Source organism: Ptychodera flava, chromosome 17, assembly GCF_041260155.1.
Source record: "Ptychodera flava strain L36383 chromosome 17, AS_Pfla_20210202, whole genome shotgun sequence".
Lineage (NCBI taxonomy): Eukaryota > Metazoa > Hemichordata > Enteropneusta > Ptychoderidae > Ptychodera > Ptychodera flava.
The window spans coordinates 22,156,435-22,171,122 of NC_091944.1; the positions used below are offsets into that span (position 1 = coordinate 22,156,435).

General features: G+C 37.5%; 1 protein-coding gene across 1 annotated transcript; it reads right to left on the minus strand.

Annotated features, from left to right (window-relative positions):
* Positions 1 to 626: 626 nt before the first annotated feature.
* LOC139115781 (mitochondrial inner membrane protein Mpv17-like) lies at positions 627 to 14,359 on the minus strand. Its single transcript, XM_070678139.1, has 6 exons — positions 13,949 to 14,359; positions 10,649 to 10,761; positions 9,094 to 9,189; positions 6,992 to 7,087; positions 6,016 to 6,101; positions 627 to 1,217 (listed from the first exon to the last, which is right to left on the minus strand). Exons 1-6 carry the CDS (start codon positions 14,019 to 14,021, stop codon positions 1,151 to 1,153), a joined length of 531 nt encoding a protein of 176 aa, XP_070534240.1. The 5' UTR covers positions 14,022 to 14,359; the 3' UTR covers positions 627 to 1,150.
* Positions 14,360 to 14,688: the final 329 nt, after the last annotated feature.

Here is a 14,688-nt window from a genome sequence, read left to right on the forward strand (position 1 = left end):
TCCAAACATTGGACGGAAGAGAAAAGCATGCTTTCTGCCTATACACAAAGATTTGACAAAAGCAAATGCCAGTCTATATCAACACTGGTACACTCTGTTGCCCGTATTCAATATGCTTTCAAAAAATACTTATTTTACAAGCAGTGTGATTCACAAGGTTTTTCAAGTCTGGACAAGAGTCAGGGGTCGTTAGGTGAACTTTCCTACTTCACTCTGGTGGTCCATTTCTGGTACAGCTGTGTCCAAGTACAGTACAATAACTCAAAGTACCACGAAAGGTCTACAAAGGCAATATTTAAGATTTCTGGGCCATTAATATTGGAGGAATTGTTTCATGAAGTACATTACTCTATGTCATGTTCAAGATCATACATATTCTCTCATGACGTCGGGTTATGCTTGAAAATACATTGAATTATTCAAGTCAGTATAAAACAACCTGTTGACGCATTCACAGAATACGCCTACAAACTGACGGATGTACAAAATGCTAGGGCTGCACAAAGTCAATGAAAGATGCATACATATTTCTCCATGACAATATTTTGCAACAAAAAGTTGCAAATGACAAATGTAAACAGAGAGACGGCACGCATCAGGGTAGCTGAGTTTCTGCGACAGCGAACTGGATTTTTTCAAACGTTTAATCAAATATTGAGGAGTTTTTGCACATACAGTATAATTTGCGTCTGAATTTTAATGAACATTTCCTGAAAATTTTTATAATTTTTACGATTTTTGAAGGGAAGACATGAAGCAACTGACCACCAACACTGTACAATCAGTAATGTTTCAGCAATTTACCCAAAGTCAATGGGCAAAATGCCCTGAAAGATATTAAAATGTAAAACACGTACAGAAGCTGGTGACTGGACCACATACTGTATTCTTCTCAGAAAGAAAAAAAATATATTTGATGAAAATTTGAATCTTGATCGTGAAACTATTCCATAAATATTGGATAAAAATATTTAAAAGATCTTTCTTCCATCCATCTCTAATACATGGGTGACCAGTCAAATATTTAAAAAAACCCACAGTTTTGCTGAAAAATTCACAGAAAGGTCATAACTTTGTTGAGAATCTATTGAAACATTGCACTAAAAACTACCAGTATCAGTACAGCAAAGTTTTGGAGTTATAACCACCGTTATAAATTAGCCTTCCAAGCAAGGTATGAATTCCAAAATAATGCCACTACGTTCACCACTAGTACTCTGGAAAGAAATAGAATGAAAGAAGTGAATACTTTAACCAATTGATAATAAAGGTAGTGTTGCACATATTGTAGCATATTTTGCTCAAAGTCACTTGCAAAGATTTGTTCAATTTTCAATTATTTGTTAACCTATGATTAAAATATTTGTTAGGTTCACCTTTTGGCATGACAAGAAGTTGAAAGTTGGGTGTGAAAGAAGTTTAAATTTATGAAAATCACCCGATTTTCTGGCTTCTTTTTGTTTCAATTTTCAATGTTGCAAAAAAATTAACTCCACTCTCGCTGGGTCACAGTTTTGTTCATTAAAGGGGCAAAGTCGGCCATTTTTTCATGAATTTTGTTTGATGCAAGATACTACTTATATTGTTTGACATGTTGAAAGATACTGAATAAATGGGTGAGCATGCATATATTCGAACCCGGTTTTAGACAAATTAAATGAAACCATTGTGAAAATGAATTAATGGTCATGACCATTAATTCATTTTCGTGATGGTTTTATGTATCATGTCTAAAACTGGGTTCGAATATATGCATGGTCACCCATTTATTCAGTATCTTTCAACATGTCAAACAATATAAGTAGTATCTTGCATCAAACAAAATTCATGACAAATGGCCGACTTTGTCCCTTTAAATGCTATATAACAAAACAATTTTGTTTTTCAATAAAATTCTTACATTTTGAAAAGGAGGCATTTTAATCAGTGTTTCCGCTGTCCGCTCGCCAAATCGCAAATGCGAGAAAAAGTAGCGTTTGGCAAGAAGATTTTGGCAAAAGTTAGCCAAACTTGCGAATCGAAAATTGCACTATGACGTCATCACTTTGTCCGCGCGCACATGTCCTGCATTCAACTTGAGATGTAATGCTTTATCTCTGTGCATCCCCGACCTTATGCGTCAGGAGATCCTATTTGTAACACATACAGTATGAATAAAATTGTAACGAAACAACTCACAAATCAATAACCGCATGTATATCATGACTAGTTGACTAAAATGTTGCGAAGTTTTGGGTTTGACTACGCGCAATGTGTGCCTACAGATAACTCCGTGCAGTGACAGCCATGTCATCGTCAACACTGAATTGAATTGAAGGATCGTAGTGACGGTGAAACTAAGCAAAACGGCAAACTTTCCTTTTTGACTTTGGCTGCTCCACCAATATGGGGGAACCACCCCTACAACACACATTCTAAGTGCAAGTAAAGCTATGAAATGGAAAGAAAACTTATGATCAATGTAGGAAAGTCGATCGTGAATTTGGAAAGGAAGGTAGCGCATGCATGGTCAAAAGCATACGCATGACATTTTTTTAGAACGTAGAGCGAGTAAGGCACTCCTGAATAGCGAAAATGTTCGTGGTGCCAACAAGAAAATACCTTTACTGGCGTTAGAAACTTGTGTGAATTGGCTTCCTTAAATATAAATTCGCGACAATTTTCAGTGTATCACGGACCGTGGTGTATTGTGACGTGACATCGTATACAGACTTTCAGAGAAGCGCTCGCTCGTCCGCCGAGTCGGCCTAGTTCCGCGTTCACATCGTGCAAATAAATACGCAAGTCTTGTCGCGATATTTGAGCATTTAACTTGATCGTCAGTGAAACAAAAAGATGTTTCTCCATATCAAAAGGGTATATATTTGATATTTTACGGTTCTGTTCTAGATGTGAACATTTGGATTTATGATCCGTGATTTCCGCGATCCATGGCATGATTGAAGCTGGCTGTGAATACACACTGACGTCTTTGATGATGACCCCTGACCCAAGCGCCATTGATATGCTGTGCGCTGTCCGAGCTTCGCTTGCTAAACTTCAAACGTAAAGTAAATGTATTGGAAGTCTAAAAAATGCACATATTTATCAAGTCTGAGGGTATTTTACTTTTAAACTGTTACGAGAATGGATATCTGATTCGTTTGAAAAAACTAGTATGCTGAACCAGGTTTCGTGCCGTTGTCTGTAGCACGCATGAGAAAGAAATGACGTCATTTGAGATCAGTGGTATCGGCTTGGCTAATTGAATATCTGGTTTGGCGAATAATTTTTAGGGCTTCTAGCCAAATTTGCTACAAGATTTTGGAACCCAGGGGAAACACTGTTAATTTTTGCGTATCATAGTTTTAATCACTTTTTTTGAATGTATGTCTTTCAACCCCTGCCATTTAGGAATGAAAATAGATAATGAAAAACAGAACCATCATTTTTATCTACATGAACTTAAGTTTTAAATGAGATTCAATTTCATAAGGTAGTACCAAGGATCTGACTTTTATCATTAATACCATAACAGAGATTTTCTACTCCAATTATGTACCCCATTCATCCTTTCAGTAAACTATTGCTACCGAGCTAAACTTCAGATTCTCTGTATGTTGAAAAGATATAGTATGAAGATGTTTTCATGTCATCTTTGATAAGAAATATCACTTTGAAAAAATGTGTATTTGTGGAGTGCAATGTCACCTAGTGATAATTGTCACTAGCAGTTAACTGTAGGCTGATGTTGTTACCATGGTTACATCAAGAGATTTAATTTACATATTAAAATGTAACCTTTATAGCCCCCCCTCCCCATTCCCTATGAACTGGTCCACAATCACCATTGATAACAAGCGACCTAACGGCCATAATAGCTCCGCTGTGTTTATGTAGAGAATAACCATTTTTCACACATGTTGATGAAGAAGGTGGAAATCTTTGATAGCTCAATTCAGTGGCCAGAAAAAAGTGGCTAAAATAGCTGCAAAAATACACAATTTGAAGATTTCATCATACTTTGAATATATCACATCGGATCATCCCTAGGAACATGTCACCAAAGCTATCTGATGAGTAGTTTTTTGAGAATAAAATTTTCTGACCAAAAATGGGAACAATTGCCCCCTAAAATAAAAATTGCAGATTTCATCATAATTTCAAAAGATCAAATTTAGTTCATCTGTAGGAACCTGCATATCAAATTTCAAAGCTATCGGACCAGTACTTTTTGAGAAACACATTTTTTGACCAAAAATGGCAAAAATTGCCCCAAAATTCAAAATTGCAGATTTCATCATAATTTCAATAAATATCATTTAGTTCATCTATAGAAACCTGTATACCAAATTTCAAAGTTATCAGATGAGCAGTTTTGGAAATACACATTTTTTGACCAAAAATGGCAAAAATTGCCCCAAAAATACAAAATTACAGATTTCATCAGAAATTCAATATATATTACTTAGTTCATCTATAGAAACCTGTATACAAAATTTCAAAGCTATCAGATGAGAAGTTTTGGAAATACACATTTTTGTGACCAAAAATGGCAAAAATTGGCCCAAAATTACAAAATTGCAGATTTTATCATCATTTCGATAAATATCATTGAGGTGATCTGTAGGAACCTGTATACCAAATTGCAAAGCTATCAGTAAGTAGTTTTGGAAATACATATTTTTTGACCAAAAATGGCAAAAATTGCCCCAAAAATACAAAATTGCAGATTTCATCATAATTTCAATAAATATCATTTAGTTTATCTGTAGGAACCTGTATACCAAATTTCAAAGCTATCAGATGAGTAGTTTTGGAAATACACACTTTTTGACCAAAAATGGCAAAAATTGCCCCAAAAATACAAGATTACAGATTTCAACAGAAATTCAATATATATTACTAAGTTCATCTATAGAAACCTGTATACCAAATTTCAAAACTATCTGACCAGTTCTTTTTGAGAAATGCATTTTTTGACCAAGAATGGCCAAAATTGCCTTTAAAATGCAAATTTGCATATTTCTGCACATTTTGAATAAATCTGAAAAGATCATCCCCAGGCACATAAGTACTAAATATCAAAGCTACCTGACGAGTAGTTTTGAAGAAGAAGATTTTTAAAGATTTTTTTACCAAAAATGACAAAAATTGCCTTAATAATACAAATATGCAAATTTCACCACGATTTCAACAAATCTGACTGAAGTCACCCTAAGTAAGCTGCACATCAAATTTCAAAGCAATCAGACAAACGTTTTCAGAGAAGAAGATTTTTTTACCAAAAACACCAAAAAATGCCCCAAAAATACAAATATGCAAATTTCACCACGATTTGAACAAACTTAAGTGAGGTCACCCCAATTGAACTTGCATATAAAATTCAAAGAAATTGGACTTGCGGTTTCAGAGAAGAAGGCAATTGTTGACGGACGACGATGACAGAGACGCCGCACGACGATGGAAAATCAACCTATTTGATAAGCTCCGCGTTGCTGACAGCGGAGCTAACAATGGCTTTGGACAAACCATGGTGATGACAGGGTTAAAAACCTGTAAATGATTGATGCAAATCCAATTTCATGGTTTGATAGCAGTATAAGTACTCTGCCTTTTGGCAAGATGTGACAGTGGTGTAATTCTCATCAGAGAACTAAAACTGGGACAGATATTTTCTCTTGCTACAATACCCTTCTGATCTACTGCTTCTGGCTTCTCATTTTGAAGCTCTTTGAGTAAATAAAGTTTCCACCATCTTACTTTTGTCAAAATCAAAAATTTAATTTTTTCCCATCAAGTTAACACTGGGTTGGCAACCATTTTGAATTTCAAACATCTGCAAATTTAAAGTAATTTGTTTCCATAGTAACAAAATTTGCACAGTGAACCCAAAATTTTATTCTTGATTTGGAAGGGATGGTTTAAAGTTTGTGTGTGGAAAGTTTGATCAAAAATTTTAAGAAGGGTCATTTTGAAGTGCATACTACCTTAAGACAAATAAAGCAATAAATGAAATCTCCATCTTTCCCTTACCTGTGCTGCAAAGGTACAAAATAAAAATTTGTAAGCTGAACAATCGGCCAGACTTTTAAATTTCCCTTGAAGGTATCGATATAATCCTGTAAAAAAAAGATAATACAGGTGATTTTTATGTCAGTGAAAAAGAAATCCAACAAAGAGGAAATTGATTTTGTGGCTTTTCAGTTTCCTAATTATACTGGAAAATAAATTTTCTGAAATTTTCCTCCATGTTGTAGCCTCACACTTGATACCTGTTATTTATTACAAGTGAATGACTCCGACGCGAGTCAATATACACATATTGACTGGCCATGAGGGCAACATATACACATATTGACTGGCCATGAGGGCAACAGCATACATTTTTCACCTGAGGGCCTGAGAGTCAACCAAAACAGCCTGTTTCCTCAGCCTACGGCCTCATGAAACAGACTGTTTTCGTTGACTCTCAGGACTGAGAGAAAAAAACGTATGCTGTTTCCCGCATATGGCAAGTCAACACCTCATCCAATTCTACCAAAAATCTAGAATGTGCACTTGCGTTGATGGCACTTTTTCAACAGTTTGTTCCAAACTTTTACTGTAACCCGATAGCAGTTTCATGTTGGGTTACATGTTGACCTACGATTTCAACAGAACCTGTCTTTGTAGTTTGCAATTTGCTAAAGATGTCAGAACTGTTACGAGGAATTTAACTTTGAAGTAAATCAGAGGTACATATTGAGTAGCATTCACCTTTGGAAGATATATATGAGGTACACTTTCCTTGAACTTCACCTGTCAAACTTGATCATCTTTGTATAGTAAACATAGTCAAACAATCAGGTTATTTTTCTACCAGACCAAATGTGGTTCCATTCAACTGCTCTGGTTGATGGCGATAATCTGACAAGCATGGTTCTTGATCACATTGACTACAGACACTTCAGCTAATGAACAATTACACATCCTTGAACTGGGTCACACACCAAAGCTCAGTTTCACATACCCTGTTCAATTTTTCCTTGACTTGTTCCAGGTTCATGCCACTGGCAAACCCCATTGCTGTGAAGAACGTGAAAATAAATAGCGGTGCCATGATAACCTGAAAGACATAAGGAAATTAGAGATTTTTATAATTAAAATATGAAAAAGCCAAGGTGTGATGTCGACAAATCACAAAACATTTTCTTATTGTTTGTTTCATTTTCTAAAACAAAATAAAGAGATGAAACGAGATGAACTAAATGAAGACAAACACAATAGTGGTTTTAAAAATAAAAGCAAAGCACTTTGAGAATCAAAATTTTTTAACACATCTTTCAGAAGTCACCATTCTGTATTATAAATTTCTGTCTCACCATTACTTTTTTGCAATACATTTCTCCAAATCAAATATTTGTTTCAACAGTACTCTAAAATTTTCAAAGTATAGGTGAACAGTTCCTCATGTTATATTTGTACAAATATTGTGGTTTAGGATGTTTTGAAAAATCCAAGGAACGTACAAAAATATGCTGCAGAGTTGGAAATTCTGTATACCTATAAGTTCTTAAAATGAATTGTAAAAATTATCTCAGATTTCCCTAGCATAAGTACAACCTATATGCATATAGACATACAGATGCCACTGACCTACCATACAAGCTCTCTTTTGTATATATACATATACCAAATGTGAGCTAAAAATAAAAAATAATTCAGTGTTTGAACTTCCCTCTGACAAAATCTTCAAAATGGATCGGCGATATTTAGGAATTTCATTGTAATTTTAAACAGATCGTCATTCATGTTAAAGCTTGAATTGAAAAAGTTATGGCTATAGAGTCAGTGAGTGAAGATAACTTTGAAAGTTCACCATCAGAAATATTGAAATCTCTCAAAGTATAAGCACAAATAGCAGGAAAGGCAGTACTCATTCCCCGTAAGGTGTTTTTAATTACTAACTGACATCTAGAATACTAATAAATTTGTCTGTTATACAGGAAATGCATCTGATGAAATGTTTGGAGTACCTACTGATAAGAAAGATAGGGCTAACCTTAGGTCAGATGTGAGCATATCCCAAATACCAATTAAGGTAGAATGCGCCTCGGGGATAGATATTCTGACTCTCAAACTTTTACAATTCTTTTCTGATCTACCACTTGTGGGGGTTCATTTTAAAGCTCTTGGAGTGAGAAAACTTTTCATTGGCTTAGTTTTTGAAATTTAAAAATTTTATTTTGCTCCATAGACTTACCACGGGGATGGTGGCCATTTTGAATTTGAATACCGGTAAATCTTTGGTTATTTGTTTCTCTTGTACCAAAATTTGCACGGTGACCCCAGATCTTTATTTTTGATTTTGAAAGAGAATACTTAAAAGATTCCTTGAGGAAAGTTTGAGCCAAAATTTAGGTCTTTCACTTTCGAGGTACACAGTATCTTAAGTTAAATGCTTGGATGGCCGAAAGATTGAACAGTTCTATAAACTCATTGACACCTATGAGTCCTCTCCCGTCAACTAAATCAGTCACGTAAAAAATCCCCTTCTCAAAGATATACCCTGAAAGTTGACAGATTTCCCATTCATAATTAATATTTTTTTCTATCAAATGATAAAATTCATAATAGAATTCTGAATGTTGATACTCTTGAGGTCAATCCAGGAGTTGAATTGGTAAAACATTTCTACCCTGCCATCCCCATCTCTGCCTGTTAAGGTTCCATTTTGTCATGTAAAACACTAGGAATGCACCAAAATTTTCGTAATGAAGGGGGAGACATGAAGCATAGTGATGGCATGGACATTACACACAAGCTTTTCAGATTACATCTTTATTTCTGGAATAATCTTTACTCAGTATGATGCAGATTGTTCATTCTTAAACATTAAGCTTAGGTTACACTGGGCAAAACTTGAACTCATTTATCTTTGATGTTCTAAATTTTTCAATTTTGACCTCATCATAATCAGCGCATGGTACAAAAGATTGGGCAGGGCCTCCTTCCACAGTCCACTTGCACACATGTCTGAAGCGCCCTCAAGTGACAGATGTTCCAGTCAACTCAACACCATAGTGCTCGAATGCATAAAATATCAGCCAATTTCCAGTACAAAAAGCTCACCTGGTCTGTAACCATCTTCTTAAGCCCTGCAGTCTTAGGACTTGAAGTCTTGTAAATGCGATCTAACAAGCCATACCATCCTCTCAATGCAGGACCCTGCGGATTGACACAACGGGACAAAATCAGACCAACGCTTCAACCACAGACCCTAAAAACCTAGGTGTATGCATGGTCCAGTGTTCTCCCCAGGCCATTTTAGCGCTGCGGTCCCGCTACGCTTTCGCCTCTCCCCGCTACGCTTTGATTCTCCCCGCTACGCTTTAAAATATTCCCGCCATCCTTTAGTTCACACGCTACTGCTCTGCGTAGCTACCAGCTGTTGCATGCATTGTCTACACATTAGCGCTCACTGCAACTTTCAACCTGGTGAAAGAGTGGAAGGTATGAAGTATGGTATGCGTCCGATAACTTTTCCGTAAGTGTTGAGAGGAACGTTAAAACAATAGAAGAATCGGCTGGGTTGTTCACAAGTTTTCATTCTACAACGACTATTACGACCAACAAAGACCCCAGGCTTTAGTCTGTATACATCGAGGACAAGTATTCACAGAGTTAGGCGGTGTAGCACTAGCGGGGTCTTTGATCACATTCCCATGCTTTGATCAACGAAATGGACCGCAAAAGAAACAAAAGAAGCAGTTGACTAGTGAGGTTGATTATGATTTTACAACAATAATCTTTTTTTTTTTGTCCGAGTACGATCACGATCGCGATCGAGTTCACATTGCATAAATTCCAATATGGCGGCGGCCATGTTGGCCGACGTGTTTATAACGTGTTGACATTGATCCTGGCGTCGCGTGTGGTTCCACTCTGACACGCTCTCTGAAAGATTTTACACCTGATTTTTGAGTGATTCTAGTGAGTCGTACTTAGTTCATGTCTTGTGATCATCTTGGTGGTATTTTTAAAATCAAGAATCGAACGACGATGTTCAGTGGCAGTGGTAGTTACGCGGGGGGGGGGGGGGGGGGGGGGGCGGCTGGTTGAAATTGATCCCCGTGATGAAACATTATTCGCGGTGTTTGTCGTTCAAAAATGATATAAAACTCAATTACATTTGAATTGTGTAAAGCTTAAATTTATGAATTTTCCTCTTTGTTGGCAATTTTTGACAATTTTATTAGCAATATATGTATTAATGAAACTCCAATCAGACGAACCATTTCTTGCTTTCAATCTGAACTTGCTGTTACTGTTTGAATCTTCTATTTTAATTGCAATTGTACTATACTGTGATGATTTATTTAAGTGTAATAAAGAGTTTCCATGATGTTCAAATTGCATACTTGTGTGTTACCATTGCATTTTGTTGTGAGTGTACATGAATGCGTGGGTGCATGTGCAAGCTTATATCCATATGCAAATATAAATTAATGATATGCAAATGATTATGCAAATTAGCCGCTACGCTTTTGCTTGATCCTGGGGAGAACACTGATGGTCTATGCTGCAACAGCGGGTACTTGGTTTTAGTTGACAATGTTTATAATTTCATCGCTGTATCCAAGAACAACACAAAGAATGACACTGCTACTCACTGGTGGTCACTTACCGCTATGACAACACCAAAAGCTGTCTGCCTGAAAGTTCTGTAGAAGTCATGTGACTTTCCTTTTCTTTCCACGCCTTGCTGAGCGACAACATCTCCGATAAAAAACAAAACACCTGTAAATCGATGGCAGTGGTATTAGTAAAGTAATTATTTGATTTCGACAGGTGGTCAAAACCTAAATCAACATCACAAAAGTGCATATATTTTTATTTTTAGTGATGCAATTATTGCAGTTGCATTTCTTCCAGAAATATTGCACTATTTTTTGCAGCAAAACACAAACAGCAATGCGTAGTAACTAGGGTACAGCTCACACTGCTTTGCTAAGACTCATACACGCAAGGGCATTCCTGAAAAGTTCAGTGTCATTAAAACTTTTACAAAGCAAATGGACATCAAACAAGGAAATAACCAAACACAAACCAATAAACACTGAAAAGACAAAAATGTACAGGAGAGCAATTGTGAGACAGCTAAATCAATGTATGTAATCAGCCTGCAACAGATAGGCAATTCTCTGGACAGGTGATTGCGTTTGTTGATTGGAAGAATCACAATTGTTCAACATATTTATCACATATCTTTCAGTCAGCCTGTTTCTTTAATTTGTTTGTGTTTTTATTTATTTACCTGTTTGTTTGCTAGATTTTTTTCATTCATTGCTCTTGTCCTTTGTCTTTACATAATATTTGTTGGTGTGTTTGATTGTTTACTTGTTTCCTATTCAGTCTGAGGTCCCTGTGGTATCTTGGTCCATACTTTACTGGTTGTTGGATATCTAATTGAATATCACATCAATTCATAAAGCGGACAAAGTAGACTTGCAATTTTGCGTGTGATAGGATAGGATTAAAGGTACACAGTCACCGTAAATTTCAATATTCCATATATGGTAAAGGGGCGGGGCTTAGCGTACGTGCTGTCAACTGATTGTTGTCAAGGACGCCATTTTCTCCAGTGCGAAGTTTAAACGTTTTTGTCTATACGATGCACCATGGACGTAACCAACAGTTGTCTACAGCCCTATTTAGTGTAGCTGTGGAAACGCAGCTATCTGTTGGCGGGGTAGCATGCTCGCTATGCGGGTCAAAGGTCAACCTGGCACGGATAGCTGCGGGCCAACTACCGGCAAAAGTGAGTCCATTGCGACGACACCACTTGTATCGGAACTTTGAACGGCAAAAATAAACCAAAGTGAGTGTAATTCAATAAAATTACCTATACCTGCCTGAACTCTGATTATTGCTCATTCCCTAACTCCTTTGGTGAACAAAACTTCTGGTTCATTTACGTAATTCGGCTGATTTTCCAAGGAGTACTCAAGATTTCACTCCAGCAGTGAACTTTGACTTCTATTGATATGCTAATAAGGACGTACGTTCGAAGGTGGGTTGAATTACATTCACTTTGGTTTATTTTGCCGTTCAAAGTTCCGATACAAGCGGTGTCGTCGTAATGGACCCACTTTGCCGGTAGTTGGCCCGCAGCTATCCGTGGCGGAGTTGACCTTTGACCTGCATAGCGACGCACACTACCCCGCCAACAGATAGCTGTGTTTCCTCAGCTATATTTCGTGCAATTGAAACCAGTACGATTGAAGTAAATGAAGGGGTAACGGGTGTGACCTAACTGTCCCAGAAACTCAGTCTACCAGCTTGAACTAATTAGCATATATTTATGAGGATTATGTTTGAATTCGGACAGCTCCCTCTATCGGAGACTGACCGTTAGTAATTTTTCATGAAGATTTTCATCACTGAATTTTACTGTCATCGTTGGTCAATCGTATCTACTTTGTGCTGATATTGAATGATACTGTTGGAAAGTATTCGATGTAATTTTGTTAGAATTTCTCTGCTGTGAAACTGTCATTTTAACATTATGATGGGATTTTGGGGATCGACTGTAGGCCCAAGTTTAGAGATGCTGCAAATACATGCAATGATATTTACCCCCAAAAGAAGTCCTGCAATCGATTTTTGGTGATTTTAGAAATGTTCGGACGTAATTACAGTTTGGCTCAAGGTCTGGATACAAACTTATAGACATTTAAACTTGACCCGTAAATCGACATTTCAATCATGGCGGCCTTCACTTCGGACGTACTGAGTATACGTGTATGTGCATGTGTTGTGCTTGTGTAAGCGTTCTAAACAAAGTGCTAGGGTGTCTTATTTCAGTACACATGATGGGAAACCTGTAAACAACAGCACAAAACAGCTATTTGTTCCATTTTATACTTGTGTCGTCCGTTTACCATACTCAGCGGCGTAGACGCCCGTGCCTCAATTCAATATACACACTAGCTGTGGAAACACAGCTATCTGTTGGCGGGGCAGCGTGCGTCGCTATGCGGGTCATCAAAAGGTCAACCCCGCCTTTTGATGACCCGCATAGCGACACACGCTACCCTGCAAACAGATAGCTGCATTTCCACAGCTTTAAGCACGTGGTCTCTACACTGTGTCACTTAATTGCTGCAAATACATGCAATATATCGTACGGCCCTGAAATTTGGACCACTTACTATCGATACTATAAGGAACAATTTCTGAAAGTTTCAGTTTTGCTCAAGCTCTACAAGACCCTCTAAAGTTAGGATTTTGGCAAAAGTTGGATTCGAATAGTATTATACGCTGTTTGATCATCCGCCTTGGCACGGAATTTTGCAATTTTGCATTCTCTTGTCAAATACTTTGAAAAATCTTCATAAATGGTTTATTGTCAATCAAAATCGGTATAGCTAAAAGAAGGATAAGTTTCTGTTTGAGTTCATGGCCTTATTTTTGAGATCCTACGCCGGCCTCTCTACCACACACACTTCCGCAATCAGTGAGGTAGCAAAAACGAGGCTCTTGAACACGATAAAATAAATTTGGTACCCTCCGTTCAGGCTGTACTTGTAGCTGCAGGCAGCTGTCGGTCCTTCATATTTGATTTGTCAAATGGTCAAATGTCATGCAGACGACTCTGCTAAGTATGCCATTGCTTGTCGTGTTGGGCGCCCTTTTTTAAAAAGCGGCCACCCGCGTAAAATCTGTGATTTTCTATTAAAAAACCAGGTGACCGAATACCTTTAAACCCCTGGTACATGCACAGGCGTACCGAAAGTTTCGTAGATCGTCGCCGGATGGGAAGTGACTGACACTGTGAAGCCGAAGGCCGAACCTCGGTACTGCGTTCCGTACGCCTGTGGGTACATCTGGCACACTGCCTTACACTGTAATAATACACGTGTGCAGCATGGAATGCTAGGAGCTTTCAATGGATTTTAAAATTCGAGCAAAAGCGTTGACTTACCCGTTGAATATGCTTGCGATTTCAAAGGGTATCTTTTCACGTAACCAATGTACCACCTCCAAAACCCAGACATTATCTACTCTATCGTACGGAAACTCACACTGTGCATGCGGAGCTTAGATCATGTAGATGTAGAAGCTCTGTGATTGCAGAGGGTGTCTGCTCACTCAGTTACTGTTTCATCTAGTGTGGTACGAATAGATGCTGTTCCCATGTTATACCACTCTATTCAGTGTTCGTGCGTGTCAAAGCACGACTGCAATTTTTTCATGAAGTGATGGAGCTCACTTCCGATTGATGAAATGCTGATATTAGCGTAATAATAGCAACATCACACTATCACGTGTTAAAGCGGGCTTTGACTGTACATCCTCTGTATCCCTGCTGTATCAGTACGGAAAGTAGAAGTATCGGCTTATTTGTACTCACGTCAGTCATCCAAAATCAAATTTTACAAAATCATTTAAAAAATGACGAGTAGGAAAGATGCATTTTTGTTATGATTTTGCAAATCCCTTTAAAATGACAACTTTAAATAATAAAGTTGATGATTTTAGAGCTTTGAAATTTTTATACATGGGAGGAAAATCGAAGTTATGGTCTAACAAATTTGCACTATCCCTTCTCATATGTTGCGCGCTACCGTGTGGTCGATCGAGCCGAAGATAAAGTACCATGGACATCACATGGGCTTCACTTTTTCTGAAGACTCGACGTCGGGCATAATCACAAGACGCTGA

Coding starts and splice junctions, on each gene's coding strand:
- LOC139115781 (XM_070678139.1), bottom strand. CDS start 14,021: ATGTCTGGGTTTTGGAGGTGGTACATTGGTTACGTGAAAAGATACCCT. Junction 10,762..13,948: donor ATCGCAAGCATATTCAACGG/GTAAGTCAACGC, acceptor ATCGATTTACAG/GTGTTTTGTTTTTTATCGGA. Junction 1,218..6,015: donor TTTGTACCTTTGCAGCACAG/GTAAGGGAAAGA, acceptor ATTTCTTTCCAG/AGTACTAGTGGTGAACGTAG.